Genomic DNA, 19595 nt, shown 5'->3' on the forward strand with positions numbered 1-19595 from the left:
GTGCGCTGTGGGCGCGAGCCCCATTACCTCCTATGGGGCTCCAGCATATGCTGATTTCCCCTTATGCGGAGGGATCCGGAATGGATCCTCACGTAAGGGGAGGGCCCACTGTATTATAATGCCTTCATCATACCAATCTATGGTTCAGCCACACTTGGAATTTGGTACATACTTTACAAAAAGGATATTGAGGAGCTGGAAATTTTTCTGAAAGGCCAACAAAAATAATCAAAGAAAGTTTGGGGGTTTTAAGGGAAAGGTTGATAAAGGGTAAGGAGTGTGATCAGTGTTTATACAGAAAAGCACGTATGCTCAAGCACCATAGGAAATAATGGGGTGCGTGCTTGCGATAGCGCACGGGGCGCACGGGGTGAATACTTGCCCCGTTATTTCAGCCTGTGCTTGCCTTCTGCGTGAGCTCAAAGCTGCGGAAGGCGAACCTGCCTATAAGGAGGGCCGACTAAAAGTATACATGATGAAGGGAAATTAAGTACAATGTTTTGCTCATTCTCCCATGAAACTAAAAACGAAGCTCCACCAGTGAAGCCAAATGGAGGAGACTCAAACCAGATGAAATACACAGAACAGAGATCATATTTGGAATTCCCTACCACAAAAGGCTGGTTATGGCCTCTGTTCTAAATAGCTTTAGGGACAAATTCATGTGGGTCACAAGTTATGATGACTACATGCTGCCTCCAGGCTCAGACACAATATGCCTCCAAATTATGAATGGCTCAAGAAAATGAGCAGAAAGATGTTATTACACTGACTTCTGCCTTGTCAGATTTCCAGTAACCTCTGGTTGTCCACTGTGAAAATTATGATGCTATACTGGATAAACCTTTAGCCTGATACAGGTTCCATGCTCTTACATTATTAAGCTGTACCTACTAAAATTTGCTCTCATATATAGCACTTAAAAGATACAGAAGCTCTATCCCTGTTTACAACTGGCCAAACAGTCATAAATCACTAAGGTAACTGTTAAGAGTGCCAGGCAGTTTTATGGATTAAAATAAACAAATGCACACCCAGCCTACATGCAGTGATATAAAAATATGGCTTCTCGGTCTTTCATAACATAAAATGAACATATGATAAAAGGAAGACAGCATGTACACGTTTTGCTGAATTAATTCCCTGTATATATATATGGAAAAAGGGAAAATATGCCCACTCACCAGCTGTTCTTATGAGACACTGCAAAGGACAAAAGAAATCTGTACTCTACTGTTCTGAAAACAAGGCTTAGCACAAAGGAGATTAGCTAAACACATCTTTTTAGGTATGTGCTGTCTTCGGTGGAGGTTCACCTCCACTAAACTGCCCAGCCAACATCAGCACTATTGCAAGAACCATTTAAAAAAATACCTGTAGCAGTTAGTTTTCACATTATTTTGTTGTAATATATATTGCTGATCATTTTTGCACCCTTGCTTATAAGCTTTTTAAAAAGCTGGTACCAATCTTTTCTCTTAACTCTAATATTTTTACCTTATGGACAAACATCCCACAAACCCTTCCAAATGTGCCTACTTTCTACCCTCTTTTTAAAAATATGTTCCTGCCTATATGTTGCTGGTGTTGTGTACCTCCAAGTAGTTTCTGACGATGGCAACCACTATCATGGGTTTTCGATTTGTTCAGTGGGGGTTTGCCTTTGCCTTCCTCTGATGCTGAGGGAATGTGTCTTGCCTAAGGTAACCCAGTAGATTTCCATGTCTGAGCAGGAATTTATACCCTAGTCTTCAGCTTCATAGCCCAGTGCTCAAATCACTACACCCTGTGCAGGCTCCCTTCCTGCTTATATAGTAACCTACATTTTTCAATTATTTCCTAACATTGTTTGATTTTCCTTGTAAATGCTGTACTGATTGTTGTCTTAACATGCTGTGTAATAGTATACAGTATTAATTCTGGCCTTTACTATAGTTCCTACTATTCTGAGACACAAATCAAAGGCAAAGAGCTGGATTAAATCTGAACCTCTTTAAAATAGTGATTCCATGTTAGATCTTGTCCTGGGTTCGTAAATCCTGCCAATGCAGAAATTTACATCAAGCTATATTGCTCGATTAACTAGTTCTGAATTACCTCACTGATGATCTCTATTCTCCTCTGCATTTCCAGCTGAGGTCCTCAACTAGCAACAGAAGCAATAGGTGGGAGTTTCATACATTTTGACTCAGGAAGCTGCATATTTTATCCTTTATTACTAAGCACCTAAAACCTCTCCATAAAGCAGTCCCTCTCTGGACCATCAATTAAAATACTGAATAAAAAAGTACAGTAGTCCCAAGAATGCTCACCAAGAGAATCCACAGCTTATCCACTGTGATGTGCAAGTTTACTTTCTAGCAATAAGAAAACAAAAAATCATTATTTCCTTTCTTCATTCAGAACTTCTATAGTGCGCCCGCATCAAATGTGGGCGCACCATATGCGGCCTCCCGAGATGGTGAGAGGTTGGATTTGGTCTCACTGATTATGAATCCAAGAAATTCAAGAAGTGACAGTGTGAATTTGATGTCTCTAACCAGAGATTGTATGGAGGGTGCTGCGAACAGCCAATTGTCCAGGTATAGAAAAATGGATATACCGTGTTGACAAAGGAAGGTGTGCATTCTGTGAAGACTCTGGGAGCTGTAGACAGGCCAGAAGGTAGGATCTAAATTAGTAGAGATGTCCCACTGCGAAAACCAGAAACCTTTGGTGACAGTCTCATATCCCTAAGTGGAAGTACTTTCCTTCAAGTCAAGAGAGGCAAACCAGTCTCCTCTCTGCAAAAGGGAAAGGACTAAGGAGCGAGTTACCATACGGAACCATTAGTAAGAAATATAGAGATTAAGACAGAATAGGTCCAGTATGGGTTGGAGGCTTCCATCCCATTTAGACACAATGAAATATTGTGAGAAGAAACATTGTCAAAATGGGTACGGGTTTGATAGAGCCCTTAGAGAGATGTATGCACTTCATCAAGTAGGGTGTAATATATAAATCCCCTGTGGGAGGAATCTCTTCAAATTTGAGGGCACAGCCCCTGAAGATGATGTCAAGCACCCAGGAATCAGATGTTATGGAAGCCCATTCATTGACATAATGGGTAAGTCTATGTCAAGAGAGAGCAGGATGGAAGTGTGCACAAGAAGAGAGTCATAGGTGCCTTTTATCTTGGACAATGTCTTTCCTCTTGAAGGACTGTCAGTACCGAGCCTGGCTTGTGTTGCATCTTACAGAGAAGGAAGACTGTGACTGGAATCTGTCTCCTCAATGCCAATGGACTGTAACTCCTCACTGTAGCATAAGGAGGATCTTACCAATCCGACTGTCAATGAGGGGTAAACCTTGGCAAAGAGGAGAACATGCCATATTTTCATGCTGTGGTCTTCATCTTATATTTGAAGTCCAGCTTTTTATCCATTTCCTTAAGAAAAAAGGCTGGAGTCATTAAATGGCATGCCTTCGAGGGCAGCTCGAGCCTGTCAAGAGGTCGGAAGCATGAAGCCAGGCATAATATCAAAGGGCTACTGATCCTGACAACACCTTCATCGCACAGTTTGCAGAATGACAAGCAGAATTGATCTGCTGGGCCCTGAGAGAGTGGGCCTTCATCTGTAGGGCCTGAGTCAAATGCCCTTCTTCATCTGGGAGCTTATCAAACAGGGGAAGGTTTCTCTCCCAAAGATACTGCTGGATAAGCTTCCATGCATGCCGAGTAGTTAGCTACTCAAAAGTCTCAGAGCCACTGCTGAGTATAGCTTCCTAGCCATACCATCAACCTTCCGAGCCTCTTTGTCTGTCAGTTTCGACAATGTTCTGGAAGTTGGCTAGAGTTGGGAAGCCTCTACAATGGCTGAGTTCAGCTTCGAATGCTAAAAGAGCCACATGGAGTCGGAAGGCATGATCCAGTAAATATTGTTTATCTTCCACAAGGTGGATGGCATGGTAGCTGGAGGCTTCCCTCAACACTTAGCGATGTGGGACATGGATGGCAGGAGTCCTATGGATATGCTCGTAGATGGGATCCAATTGGTTGGATTCGTGATACACTACATTGCGACTGTGTGCACTGGCCATCTGGATGACTTGTTCTGAAAAGGAGCAGACATTGTCCATTAGTGAATGGGTTACTAAGGCATTGGAAGGGGAACTGACATGGAGTTGATCAGGAGTAGAGGAAGTGGATTCTATCCAGACTACCGAATGCAGTGAACAAGGAAGAGGAGGAAGAGATCAATCAGCCAGGGATTCATGGTGAGGTGGAATGGGAGGAGTTTCTGATACAGGGTGTACATGCTGAGTCACTAAAGGGCACGGTCGAGCCAACAGAGCCGATTATAAAACTACCGAACCTGTAGGGGATCCTTGAGGGCCTCTCAGGAAGTCGCAGGCATAATGCTTTTGATGGAAGTCGGGTTCCACTGACAGCTAATAGTGACTGGTTTCCTTATTGAAGACGAGGTTGCTGGCCTGGTTAACATGAATCGGTGAGTAACAGGGCCAATTCTCTTCCTGCTATTGTCAGTACTAATCACGATCTGTGTCGAATCGGGATTGAGGGTTGGATTTGTACTGATGGTCGGATTTGAATTGCGCCTCAGATTTGTACCGGTAATTTGGCTAGTACACCGGCCAAACAGTCACTCACCAGTATGTGAGGTGAGGGAACTCTAACCAGCATATACAGAGTGCAGAGAAGATGCGGCAAGGGAGACCAATGAGGCTGTCTCACTGGGTAATCAGCAATTTCCCCCTACGAAGCCAAACCAACCTGAGTCTCTACCACCTGAAGAGATGGAGTCAGGGAGACAAGTTTCTCGATCAGTTAAATCTCAGATCTGGTGACCTGCTTGGAGGAGGAGTGTGAAGAAGATTGCTTATGTTTCTTCTTTCCCCCTTTGTCACGGGACTTTTTGGAGTCCTTTGAGGCCGAGACAGAAGCAGAGTCAGCTTCAATTGTTGAGGACTTTCACTTTTTTGCTTGGACGTTCTCGTATCTGTGACCCTCAAATGTGAGATGCCACTCGGGTTCAGGTTGGCATTTGGATGATGATGATGCCTCATGGCTCAGTTTTGTAGAGCCAGCGTGGGTAGAGTCATCACAATGGCTCAATCTGTCGCTTTGAGTTCAGAGACATTGGGGGCATGGAGACAGTTGCTGAGGGGGCCAAATGCGGCTTCAAGATCTTTTCATATAAAATTGCCTAGAGTCAGAGAGAGGTCATTCTTCCAGGCCTAAGGGGTAAAGGCCCTACAATGGAGGCAACTCTGTTTATTATGCCCCTTGCCAAGGCACAGCAAGCAATGAGAGTCTAGGCCCATGATCTTGAAAGATAGCGATTGAGAGGCTACACTTGCCATCGAGGGCTGAACGTCATCGAACAGTCTGGGTTCAAACCTTAACATCAAGCAGAGTCCAAATCAGGAAACAGGGAGTAGTCAAATCCAAACCAAGTCAAAAACCAGGGAATACTAAATAAAATACCAGTATTCGATAAGAGAGGAGTAGTCAAAGGTGAAATCTGTTGTTTTGTAAAACTGCTATAAGCAAAAATGAAGGCAATTCTACAAATCAGTTCCTTCAATACTGCTAGCGCAGTGGACAAAAGAAAAATGAGCAGGAATGCTAGGGGGTATATATATAGGGTGAATGGAGCCACAGCCAAAAAGTCTTCCTTGCAATTCTAGAATGTTCAGAATGTCTCTGCACAGGCTCAAGAAAACCTTTTCGTGTGAGTCACAGAAACCACAATGAAGAACTCACAGTTTACTAAGGAGTTTATCACACATGAAATTTGAATTAAAATTTATAGCAAATTCGAAGTGAAGGGAAGCAGAGTCAATTTGAATCCAAGGCAATTCACGTGATGAATTATCTCACGTGAAGAGAGGAATTGTGGCCATTCCTGAGACAAAGCAAAGCGAGTGCAAAATAAATTATCACACCAGTACATACCATGTGGAATCACCAATTTGAATTGGCACCCTTGCGCATGCTCAGTGGGGCTCTGAATGCATTGTGAACCTTTGCACTTCTGAGATGAAGAAGGGGGCCACTTCCTGGTTCCACTTTCACATGAATGCTAGACTCATGTGAATGATGGCTTCACGTTTCTTCCTCCCTTCTATCTGGCCATCCCTGGCAGCCACATCTACATCTATCTTCCATGTCAGAGCCCACATCCATTCCAGCCACATCTACATCTATCCTCCGTGTCAGAGCCCACATCCATTTCAGCCACATCTACATCTACCCTCTATGTCAGAGCCCACACCCATTTCAGCCACATTTACATCTATCCTCCTGTCATTCTCCTCATCCATTCCAGCCACATCTACATCTATCCTCCGTGTCAGAGCCCCCATCCATTATTTATTATTATTATTATTATTATTATTATTATTGAAATAATAAAAAATATTTCACTGCAAAATAATCAGTGTAGAAGCTTCAGCTTTACTTGGAAGTAAATCCTTTGGATCTGAGGGAGACCCATTTTGGAGGAGTGCAGAAATGATCCTGTTTCCCATAATAATAATAATAATAATAATAATAATTTCTATACCGCTTTTCCACATTGATCAAAGCGGTGTACAAAGCAAAGAATACAACAATACATCAATACAGAATAAAAATACAATATATAAACATACAATAAAACAGTGTAAAAAAATTTCAAGTGCAATTTAAAAACTATTAAACCCAAGTCAGAGCCAGCTGAGCTGATAATCCATGATGCAAATTACATATAGGGGGGGAACCACATGATATTAGAGCACATGGGGGAAAGCTTGATGGAAGAAAAAGGTCTTAAGTTTCTTTTTAAAGAGTGATAGAATGGAGCTCATCGGGAAGGGTGTTCCAGATTTTTGGGGCTGAGATAGAAAAGGCCCTTTGCGAGGTCGACGCATATTTTGCAGTCGGAACCCTCAACAAATTCTTCCCGGCTGACCCGAGTGTGCAGGGCAGATTGTATGGGGAGAATAGCCCTTATTCTCCATGCTCCCTAAAATACCACCTCCCTGAATCCAATCCACTCTCCTTTCCTTTGTAACAGTTGCCTTCTCTTAGGTTGCATCTGCACTGGGGAAAATAATCCAGTTTCACTCCACTTTAACTGTCCTGGCTCAATGCTATGGAATTCTGGGAACTGTAGTGTTGTGAGACATTGAGCCTTCTCTGCCAGAGAGCTCTGGTGCCTCAGCAAACTAATAAATTACTCTTATTATTATTATTTTGCAGTGCCTTGTTCTCCTTTGGGTACCCTGGCTCCAGCCTTGAGGAAAGGCAGGAAAGAAATTATTATTAAAGAAATATTATGCAGCCTCCATTCTTGGAGTATCGGAAGCAAATGGAGCAAAATTACAGCGCTGCATCATTGGAAACTTGCCATCTTGGAGGTTTGGGGTGTGTGTACCAGGACAGAAGCTAAGTTGCATTCCACACCAAACCAATTTGGATTGAAATCGAGGTGAGCCTGGAAACAATTTTTGTGAATTTGCTTGTTAACGAATTCACAAAAATCAGGAGTCACTTTGAATTGACTTTGGATCTGGCTTGAAAGTACTCCCCATAGAAAGCAATCACGTGGAATAATACATCACGTTTTAACGTGAATTCGCATGGTTGGATCAGGAGTGACTGCGGATTGGAGCTGCAAAACCCATTGTCTGAAAAGGGCCACTATGATTGTGATGATGACATATGCAATATTCTAATCTAAACAAAAAGGCTGTGAAGAGTTGGAAATCTGCTGTGCAGATGTCAACCCCAGAGACAGACCTTATCAAGGATAAAGTGCAAAGCAGATGCTATTATATCATTGTGTAATCGACAGGGGAAGCGTGTCTCTGTTGGTGCTCTTGAACATCTCAGCGGCTTTCGATACCATAGACCATGGTATCCTTCTGGAGCGCCTGGCAGAGGTGGGAATCGGGGGCACTGCGCTCCAGTGGTTCCGGTCCTACCTCTCTGGGAGGTTCCAGATGGTGCAGCTGGGAGACGTGTGCTCCGATAGGAGGGCCCTCACAACTGGGGTCCCTCAAGGAGCCATTCTGTCTCCCATGCTATTTAACATTTACATGAAACCGCTGGGAGAGATCATCCGGAGACATGGGGTGCGGGGTTATCAGTACGCTGATGACACCCAAATAGTTTTCTCTATGTCTCCGACTGATGCAGTGACTGAGGATGGCGTCTCTCCCCTCGTGGCCTGTCTGGAGTCGGTAATGGGCTGGATGAGGGAAAACCGACTCAGACTGAATCCAGAGAAAACGGAGGTACTTGTGATAGGTTCCCCTGGTCCAGGAATGGCGGTGGTTCCACCTGTCCTGAACGGGATCATGATTCCTGTGAAGGACTCCGTGCGCAGTCTGGGGGTGCTTCTTGACTCGTCGCTTCACCTTACATCTCAGGTGAATGCGACCGTCAAGAGCACCTGTCATCAGCTTCGGCTTATTCGCCAGCTGCGCCCATACCTGGCCCAGAGGGATCTTGAAACAGTGGTACACGCTCTGGTAACCTCTAGATTGGATTTCTGCAATGCGCTCTACATGGGGCAACCCTTATACCATACTCGGAAGCTACAGCTGGTCCAGAATATGGCAGCCCGGCTGGTCACTGGTACTTCCAGGGCCAGCCATATTACACCTGTGCTTAAAAACTTGCACTGGCTGCCAATTCGCTTCCGGGCACAGTACAAGGTGTTAGTGATGACCTATAAAGCCCTACATGGCTTGGGCCCAGGATACCTGAAGGACCGCCTCTCCCCATACACTCTGCCCCGCACCCTCAGAATTTCTGGGCAGCAATTACTTAGGGTTCCAGGGGCTAGACTTACCTCTACGTCGAGGAGGACGTACTCCATCGCTGCCCTGGCCCTTTGGAACACGCTGCCCACAGAGCTCCGCTCGGCCACCTCTCTGGCTCAGTTTAGAAGGGATTTGAAGACCTTCTTATTTCGAGCGGCATTCCCCGAATAAAGCCCCTGATGGCTTCCTCCCTCTTTTTTCCCGGCAAGATGGTTGGCTGACTAGGTTTTTAATTTGTTTTTAATATTGTATTTTAATATTGTATTTCTGCTTATTGTATGTTTTGTAATATGTTGTACACCGCCCTGATCAACGGAAGGGCGGTATAGAAATAAAAAATTTATTTTATTATTATTATTAAAAATCAACACAGACAAAATGAAGTTACTGTCGGATTTCCATGGCAGCAGAATCTTGTTTCATTTACTTCTTTTTCTCTTTGATTCAATTTATGTGGTTTGTCCTGTCCACGAAGGGGTTCAAGAACTGAGGAAAAAACCTTTGTAGAAACAGTTCTACAGAAGGATAGGAGACTACCCATAAATGTCATTACAGCATGCAAGAATGAACCATGGCAGCAGAGGTGTTAAAGTGGTGGAATAGATCAAGGCTTAGAAGAAACTAGTTGCACTAAAACACAGACAAAGGTTAATTTAGGGATTATACAGCATATTGCAAGCATTCCAAATGGTAAATTTTAAAGTCCATATTGTGTTAATATCTTTAGCAAGTGCACAAAAAAGGCACAAAATTCTCTACATACTTTCAAAGCTCACAAGGCTTAGGAGACTTTTCTTGCTATTTTTAAAAAATATAAAGGGATTTTTTTGGTGGTGAGGCTGAGGAATGTAGCACTCCTTGGTCCCATCGACCCCCTCAACCTCTGGCAGTTGTTTCCTCCTGTATCAATACGAAAGCATTGCATATAAGAAGTGCTCCCCAGTGTCAGTTGTCTGGATTGTAAAGATCATAAAGGAAAGCCAAACTAAAGGGACATGCAATAATGTAGTGTTAGAAGATGGGAACACCTAATAAGTGGAAGCAATAGTCGACGTACTGTATAGCTTCACTAATGTTATGTATATAATCAGTGACCAGCCTAAACATTCTTTAGATGGCTGCCAACCCCATCAAAGCTAGTTTTGGGGCTGTATAGAGAGTTGCTAGCAGGAGGAGAGGCCAAAAAAAAAATGTTGCCCTGCAATGGTGATTAGTTGTCAGCACGATATTGGATGTAGTTGTTAGATGTAAGTCAAACCTAGGTACTATTCCTCTTAGGCAAGATTGAGAGGCTGAAGTGTGTTAAAGTGCCAGTCTATCAATCAGGCAGAGAACACCTCAAGGCATCAGTTTGGGCAGCATATGAGCGAAGAACTTATCAGCCCTTGCACAGCATTCCTAGCACACAACCTAAGACCAGCCAGGCACAGCCACCACTACCTCCTCCAAACTATTTGCCATGCTGACTGCACTGTCTTTTCTGGATGATTTCTGCAGCATGACAGAGCAGTGATGCCCTGGGTTACAGAAAATGACATTTCTCCCCAACAAGAAGGAACTATAACCAGAAGCACTGGTAATTTTCCAGTGATGAAGTTACTAAATCTGCTGGAAAGTATATTTCCTCCAGAGGAACAGTATCTAAACACAAAGGTTTTCAGCATTCAGCGTGAACCTGGCACACCTGCTACCAACTAAATATGCCCCAGGCTGTTTAAACTTCATAAGGCTCATGATTAGTCAGCCAGACATTCAGAAATCCACTTCAGTAAGACTAGGATGTCAATTTGACATCAAGATCTCCATTCTTATGTCCATGATTCCATGAAACTACAGATATGTTAAGAAGATGTCAGTAAAGAATCCTATGCCAGAAGGATTCACTGAATCAATTTTTCCAAAATTAAGCAATATTCTGAAGCTATATGGAAATCCTAAGGTTTTCTGAATTATTCCATATATGGTTCAATCACAGTGCTGACCACCCTGCCAATCTGGGAGACAGGGGGAAATGGAGGTCTGCACTAGACCATGGGTGCTGAAATAGCCACATGATCATTTCCACTGTGAAACAATTGGGGAGGGGGGAAATCCAGCCCAGCGAGAATATGGTACCGTAAATCTATTCCAAGCAATGTCCCGCCTGTTTTCAGTAACAACCTGGTAGACATTTCTGGTGGCAAACAGCTTTTAACCCACTGAGTGAAGGATGACACTGCCTAACTGCAGGCAAAAATGTGCAGACAAATTATGTGCTAGCACAGAGCAGGGGCTCTCCTGTTGGAGTGTAGAGACGAGCTGTGTCCACTATGACCACATGCAGAGTTAATCCATGTAGGCAGGACGCCCAGAAGAAGTTCTCTGTGAGAAGTCTGCAAAGGCTTTGAGCTGCAAGGAAAAATTTCCTCCCACACAGGCTTCAGCCTTGAACCCCCGGCTTGAAGGAACGAACCTCGGACAACAGGGTTCACTCAACACGAGGGCTTTAATCTTTGTTTCATAAACTATATACAAAGATTATACAGAGTATCAGACAGCCGTCTTGAATGCTCTCCACAAACAAACAAAGTGCTTCGCCAACTACCAACCACAACAACCCAACAACGGAGATAGCTACCGTCTCCCTTTTATGGATAGTCTTCTGTGATGTCATGTGACAGCCATGCCACCAATGAAACCTTGCTGGTTTCATACCCAGTCCCTGTTACATCATAACATTGCCCATGATGCACTGCTGACTTTCACCTACTGTGCATGTTGCATCAGACTTCCCATGATACACAGCTCACCAAGTGCTGACTCATGCACCTACCACTTGAACTGTAGTAACCTCAGCTCCAGTTCCTCCTGCTGGCCACATCCATGTCATTTTACAGGCCAATGTGGAACATGGTCCTGACATCTCTATCATAGCACACCTGGAAGCAATATAGCCCAAATTATATCTGATCTCTGACATTACCATCCATCACCATTTATACCCTCAAACTCAGAAATGTCCATTTGGTGTAAGACAAAGCGAGGCATGGATCTACAGGCTTGAGGAATGGCTAAAGAACCAAACATTTATTATATGTGATAATTGCCCATTATATATTACACCTCTTTCCATTAAATTTGTCTGGGATAGCACTATTAGGTTAACAATGCCTTCAGGCAGGCCAGCAATTCCATTGGACTAATAACCTTTGCAACATTGTTTAACCAAAAGAAAAAAGATATGACAGTCACAATGTGACTCTTTTCTGAATGTTCTTTGCTAGCAGCCTTTAAAATTAATCCAACTACCTTATCTAGGTCTGTGCTGAAACTGAGGTTCCTCTTCCTTGTCACTTTTCTCAAGAGTGACACATACTGACACATACTCCACTAACACCTTCCATCCCAATCTAGCATGCACACAGGTAACAAGTTAAATCCTGCAGAAAAGCTGCTCCATTTGCCGTATCAGAAAGGAATAGACACCACTGCTGGAGAGAGCACAGCTGAACTACAGGTATGATATTTTTCTACCTAAGGATAAGCTCTTCATTCCAACAATTCTGCCACAATAGTCAACGCAGCACAGTAATTTTTGGCCTAGGAGAAGATTACATTGAAAGGCTATTGCCCAGTAGCCTTGGACACCAAAGACCAAACCATCTGCCAAGACCTCTTCAAGCCATGAACAGTCTCAAGACGAAAAGTTCAATGACAATGACTTTGGATGGCACATGGTGGTGAAGAACCAACACCAAAGGTATGAAGCTGAAACTAAGGGCTAGCTCTGGTCAACGGTACAGAAATCTTGATATTCCTACTACTACCCTGAGTAGGGCAACAACTAATAACAAGATAGGCTTGCCATCTTATATCATGTAGTAGGATGCAGGGAATAATGATGTCAAACATTATGTGCATGTGTGCCTTCAAATCACTTGTTGACATATGGTGAATCTATGAATTTCATAGGGTATTCTTAGACAGAGAATACTCAGAGATGGTTTGTCATTGCCCTCCTCTGAAATATAGCCTACAGCACATAGTACTTTGTGGCAGTCCTGCAATCCATATACTAATAGGTCTGGCCCTGTTTAGTTTTTAAGTTCAGATGGGATCTGGTGCCTTTAGGGTATTTTGGCCTCGCAAGGTGCAGACACCCTGAAAAACTCAAGCCGTTGACACCACTTTAACTGCTCTAACTCTATCCTACAGAATTCTGGGTTTAGTGAAGCACCAGAGATCTCTGACAGACTAGGCTAAACAAACTACAAATCCCAGGATTCAGTAGGATAGAGTCATGGCAGTTAAAGTTTTGTCAATCTGCTTTAGTTCTGCAGTGTGGCTACCCAGCAATATTCACATCTACTGATGTTATGAGAAAAAATTTTAAATCCTTGGAATGCATGAAGAGACACACTCAGTGAAGCAACTCAGGAAACAGTTAAAATTATTTTCCACGTGGGCAGAAAAAGAAATTAAAAAGAAAACACCATTCCTGGGGTGGGGGGTTGGTAGGGAGGGAGGGAGGGGTAAAACATAAATAAATAGAGGAAATATTATGTGTGCATGTGTGTAATTAGCTGAGAACACTATTGAGATAGGATGTGATTAATTTGTTGGTTTGTAAGGTAAAATGTTATTTTAATAAACTCATATAGTTTATTTTTCAAAAAGAAGCAACTCACTGAAAACAGAAGTACATACAAGTGTGGATAATGTAATGTGGCATTTGAAAAATGTAGTGCAACTGAAGAATAGTTCAGGGAAGAAAATCTGTGCTAGACCTCAGAATCCCCATTTTTATGGCAGGGAGAAGTGAAGTAGATTAACTTGTAATTATGGCGCTGTACAGACCAGCGCTTTGTGCCGGCCTGCACGCATACTAGGGTTGTCTCAGGGCGTCCTTTCCAGATGCCCCACAACCCTAGTACGTTGTAATGGCAGCGCCCATTCTACAAACAGAGCGGCACGGACGTGACTCCTGGCAATGCAGAAGGGCGCCTGTGGCGCCCTTTCCGTGGCGCTGGAAGGAGCTCCATTTTGGAGCTCCTTCCTGGGTTTGTGTCTCTGGCACAGCCTTTACACGGCTGCACCAGCGACACAAAGGAGAAAGGGGCTGAGTGGCCCCTTTCTCCCTTTCCCTGCTGCTTGAAGCCCCAAGGACACCCCTTTCCAGGCTGCGGGGAAGCAGCCTTTTGCCGCTTCCCCGCGGCCTGGAAAAGCGGCGAATCGGGGCCTCAGGGCTGCCGCTGTGGTAGCTGAGGCCCCAATCCATCAGGGAAAGGGGTGGGCACAGGCTGCCCCAAAGGGGCAGCCTGTGCCCTGTAAAAGAAGCAAGAGGCATGAACCAAAAATTGTGACTTGTACAAAACGGACATACATCTGAAACAAGTGACCTCAGGCATCCCAAAGACACAAAAAGCAAAGCTGAACTGAATAAAACAAAATATACAAAGCAGAATGCCAACAGACACTTAATTTCAACAATTACATTGCAATTTAGCAAAGCAGCAGCATCTCTGGACTGCTGGCACCACCTGCAGGTGTAAAAAAATAATTTCTCAAATACGGCTTACTACTGTGCAGGAAGGATACGAGACACAGGAAAAGGAAGAACAAGGTACAAACAAAAGGGATGGCTTGCAGGACTCCACAGCGACACCTAGAGCTCACTTTCTCATGGTGATTTTTCTTCTTTTCTAAAGTAGAATACCCAAACTGTAGGCAATAGATAGACGGACTCTGTGGGCAAGTAGCCTCAGTAAGTGAAACTTGACTCACTGTAAACTTTAAAGACCTTTTCTATGGCACAGACGTATGCAGCAGTTCTTTGGTCCAAGCCTAGGTTGTACCTTGTAGCTGTGGCCATGATTTGCTACAAAGATAGAACATAAACATAAGTAAAAATGGCTCCAGTCAGTACTCTTGTCCTAAGCCAAAATTTCAAAGGTGGCGGTTACAAAGAATTGGGTTGAGATGCCATTGTAAATTATGAGGGCTTTTTTCATCATGCTATGACAAGTATCACAGAAGCAAATAAATAAATAACAGTAAGATAGTAAGGATTTGGCATGAAATGTAAAAAACAAAACAAAACAACAAAACCACACAGAGAAATTCAAATCACAGGCACCTACCTTAGCTGAACGCTCCATAGTGAAAGCCAAACCTGAGTGCACAATATCTTTCTCTGAGGCACCCTATAAGAAATAAAGAAGTTTGAGAAAGGCATGTATCGCAAGGCTTCTTCTGTCAATGCTTCGAGGCCACCTTTCTACCTCAGGAACATCCAAAGACGCATCATGAATGACACTGACCTAACATCCATCCTTATTACACCTTCCCTACATGTTTAAGGGCTAGTGTCTTCAGTGTCTTTTTCCTATAAATCTTACATCTGTGGTAGAATGTTTCATGTGCTTTTATTGTTATGATTTCATTCAGTCAGAAGCTTGCCTTGAAACAAACAAAACTCAGCTTTATTTACAAGAATGAAGTACGAATGTAGCTCATTTAAGATAGTTTCACAGATAGTATGTTACAATAGTGATAATAAATCAACAGTTGCATGTACTTCACTTCTCAGTTTCTTCTCATTGAACTCTTTTACAACTAAACTGTTCTTTTTGTCCGGGAAAGCTGCCAAGACTGCTGATAATGGCTCAAAACAGCCTAGCAGAGCTTTATAATCAGAACTAAAGGTCTCTACAAATGCAAGAAATAAAGTACAGTATCCAAGTACCAGTTCAATGTCCAATAGAGAAGGGTGAAACAATCCAAGGGTCCAGGGTTCTAGTAAGGCAGACTGAGCAAGGCAATTCCAAGGTCCAGAGGGTCAAGATCAGTCAGTAGTTCAAGAGGCAAGGCCACAAAGTCCAAAGGAGTCAGAAAAACATGCTTTCACCAGAAAAATCAGATAATCTCTGGCAAAGGAGCTCAGTGACCTGTACCTGTTTATATTACCCAGATCCTAATCACAGGTGCTTCCTGATTGCTGAATGTTTCTCATAAAGCCTCCTGGACAGGCAGAGGCATGCCCTTTCAGACCTTTACTGGCTAAAGGTAGGTACTTCATTGTCCTGCTTGTCCATATTGTCTGTGCCTGGAATCTCTGCTGGTGGAAGGCTGGGCTGCTGAGTTTCCTGACACAGAACAGGCTCTGCTTGAGTTGGCAGAGCAGAGCTGGGGCTCAAACTCAGCCATCTTCTGAGTCCTTCTAGACGAGCATGACACTTTTCTGCCTCTAAACTATTCTCTTCTGCCTATTAAGTCTTTACTCCTTCAAGGGAATTCTGAATTCCATCAAAGGACTCTGCACTGAATCTCACCTGACTACCGAATGACTGACTCCTCTCCTTTTATAACCATTCTTCCCACAGCAGCCACTAGCCTACAGCCAGCCTGAACCAGGATTGGCTATTGTTAAACGAGCCTGCCTAGTGACTTGTCACAGCATTATATGTATGTATTGCTCATTAACTGTGAGTCATTAAATTCACAGGGCACATCACTAGCATCCTAACTTCCCCCCTAATACTGCTGTGAGGATAAAATGACAATCACAAGTGTACTGCCCTCAACCTCTAGAAACAGGCAGGAAAAAATAGTGTAAACAAAAATTGGTACATCACTCTCAACAAGGCGTTACTGCCTCCCCCAAAGCTTAGGGTTGGGTGCCTTATGACACACAGCTCTCCTTCTCCTTGTAGCTGGCATCAGCTGGGGCAGTACAGATGCCTGACCTGGATACTGTATTGGGTTGGGTGATGGTCAATACGACAGAGGCTTTGTGAATAGAGATTTTTTGGAGTACTCTGTCACTAGTAACCCAGTGCTTGGTATCAACTTTGGCTGGTCCACCAATTGCAATCTTTCCTGGGCAGAAATAACCTAACTATAGTCATTAATGTACTGTTAGCTTACCAATTAGCCTACTGCAATGCATGCCATATGGGGCTGCCCTTCAGACGCTGCAGCTAGTGCAAATGCTGCAGTAGTCTATTGACTAGAACAGGAGTTCCCAACCTGTGCTCCAAGGAGCCCTTAGGTCTCCGCATGCACTTCCCAGGTGCTCCATGGCTACTCCAGAAAATGAAAGAAATAAAAATTGAATGGAATAAAAGAATAGGAATGTATTTTATATGTACTCCTAAACACCATTAACTTGTAAGACATAGGGTAGGCCTATTAGGGGCTCCAACCTAGAAATAAGGGCTCCACAAATGAAAAAGCTTGGGAACCCATGGGGTAGAATAATGCAGAAAAAACATATATAACATCATTCTTAAAAGGAGCTACAACATCAGCCAGTACACATCCACTTAAGGGGCTGATGATGACATTCAAAGTCTTAAATGGCTTGAGACATTGGTACTTGAGGCAGCTCCTCTCCCCATATATGCCTGCCCAAAAATTGAGGTCTGGTGGAGGGGTGCTTCTTTGTGTACCACCAACAAGGGAATACATTGTGGGAGAACACAGGAAAGGGCCTATTTTTACCGTGGTTTCTTGCTTGTGAAATACCCTCACCTTGGAGATCCAACTAGTGTCATTGCTGGGGCCATTCCAGCACCAAGTAAAAACATGGCTTTTTATCAAAGCCTACATTTCATCCAAAACTGCACATGAATTTAAAAACAGTTTTAAACTGTCTTAATTTGGTAAACTGTTTCATATGTTTTCAAACTTTTAAAATCATCTTTATTATTTTAAAGTTATTGAAATAATTGTCTTGAGATTTTAGATACAAATATTGGATGAGATACAAATATTTAAATACATACATGCACAACATGCATACATACATGGCACACACACATAAACTCCTTATGAAGTCTTATTGAAATCTTCTCCGATATTTTTAAGTACTGCATAGACCTACAGACCTTCTGAATAAGCAGAGCTGGATCAGAACTGGATCCAAACTCTGGAAAGTATGCTCAATTCTGAGGTTTATGATAATCAGAGATTAAATTTAAGGTGCCCATTAGAAAACAGCTTGGTCAAGGACTGTTCTGTCATAGTTTAAAAAAAAAAAGCCAGGAAGTCATGTGGCATCAAGCCAGATTAAAAATATATATTCACATCTTACAGTTTCCCAAGCAACTTTCACCTAGGGATTGTCCTCAAGGGGAAAGAGGAACGAAGAGGGAGAGTGTTTAGGAATATTATGACTTACTGCCACTCTGGCGTGGAATTCTGGTGTAGGCACAATTGGAATTTGTCCATCAGTCTTTCCAAACTTTTTCTCCAGACTTTGCTGCACTGACATCAGCAGATGGTAGTTGGAGTCACGCTCATATTTGAAAGTGAGGCGTCCATAGCTGACATGGTTCAGATTCTTCAGCCATTCAAAGAAGGAGACTGTCACTCCACCTGCATTTATGTATAAATCCTGACCAAAAATAGAAAAGTAGCTCTAGGGAACTCCTGATAAGAAAGCTGCAGGAACATAATACTATCTATTCAGAGAGTTTCATGTATTACTCTCAACATTTTTAATCAGTTGTTGTCATCATCCATCATCACTGTCTTTATGTATATCCCCTCCTTTCCCTCAAAATTCATATTCATTTTTCCTTCCTGTTAGTTCCCCACTATGATTCTAATTTTAATTACCATGACAACATCCTATGGAATACTGAGATTTTCTGTGTGTGTGTGTGTGTGTGTGTGTGTGTGTGTGTGACTGAGTGGTCTTGATTTTAACAAATTCTTCCCAAAAGCCACAGAATCACAGAATATTAGTTATGTTAGTATCGCTACCAGATCTAGGTAGAGTGAATTCCATAAAGCAATTATGACTTGGGTAAACAAGTGTTTACTCTGTCTTGACTCTACTGCTCAAAAGTTCTACGGGTTAACTACAAGTTCTAGCAGTGTGAGAGAAGGAAGACAACCTCTCTATTTGTTTTCTCCATATTACACGTAATTTTATAAATTTCTAGCATACTCCTATCACCCTTTTTTTTGGGAAACAAACATAAACATTGCAATTGCTTTAATCTTTTCTCACTGGAAAGTGCTCCATCTCCTTGATGATCTGGGCTACCCTTTCTTAGCAACAGGAATAGCAAGTACATTTCTATAACGCTTATCAGTGCACTTAGGCACTCCCTAAGATTCGATTTACAATGTGTAAGCTAATTGCCGCCAACAAGCTGGGAACTCATTTTAGTGACCTTGGAAAGATATCAGGCTGAGTTGACTGGAGCCCCTGGCTGGGATTGAACTCACAACCTTGTGGCTGTGAGTGAGTGACTGACTGAAGTACTGGCATTTAACTACTGCGTCACCAGGGCTTCTTAAACCTTTCCCATCTCTACAAAATTTTTATTTGAGATGGTTCAACTAGACCCATGCATAGGTTTCCAAGTACAGCTGGCCCTCAGCATTAAACTGCTATACTGGAAATCTTATTCTCATTCTTATTCATACTCATCCCTAGCTTAGAATTTACCTTTCTTTCCACTGCTACTAAACACTTGAGTTGATGTTTTCATCATAACCCCAGGATCTGTTTTCTGGTTGATCACTGCCAGGTCAAACACCATCAATCTACATGTGACAGTTGCAGTGTGCATCTCTTATTCATTCTCTCTTTAACCAGTTTATCATCAAATCATCCAATCCGCAGAGGTCCTCCTTCCCAAAGCCCTTCACATACTGCTTGGGATTTCACCAAGTAACATGGTATCTCCTAGAAGTTCAGCCACCAAGCTGTTCACGTCTCACTCTAGATCATCTATTAATAGCAGGGGTGGGCAAAGCATAGGCTGAGGGGCGCATTATGCCCCAAG

General features: G+C 42.9%; 1 protein-coding gene across 1 annotated transcript in view; it reads right to left on the reverse strand.

Annotated features, from left to right (window-relative positions):
- Window positions 1–11233: 11233 nt before the first annotated feature.
- LOC149321712 (glutamate dehydrogenase, mitochondrial-like) overlaps window positions 11234–19595 on the reverse strand; it is a 38811-nt gene continuing 30449 nt past the window's right edge. The window contains exons 10-12 of the mRNA XM_089527357.1: window positions 17975–18190; window positions 14934–14996; window positions 11234–14671 (exon numbers count right to left, since the gene is read on the reverse strand). Of these exons, the coding sequence (XP_089383483.1) occupies window positions 14555–14671; window positions 14934–14996; window positions 17975–18190 (396 nt within the window). The 3' untranslated portion in view covers window positions 11234–14554. The remainder of the gene's footprint in view (window positions 14672–14933; window positions 14997–17974; window positions 18191–19595) is intronic.

Source organism: Sceloporus occidentalis, unplaced genomic scaffold, assembly GCF_023333645.1.
Source record: "Sceloporus occidentalis isolate IW3139 unplaced genomic scaffold, rSceOcc1.0.p SCAF_1, whole genome shotgun sequence".
In the NCBI taxonomy this organism is placed as follows: domain Eukaryota; kingdom Metazoa; phylum Chordata; class Lepidosauria; order Squamata; family Phrynosomatidae; genus Sceloporus; species Sceloporus occidentalis.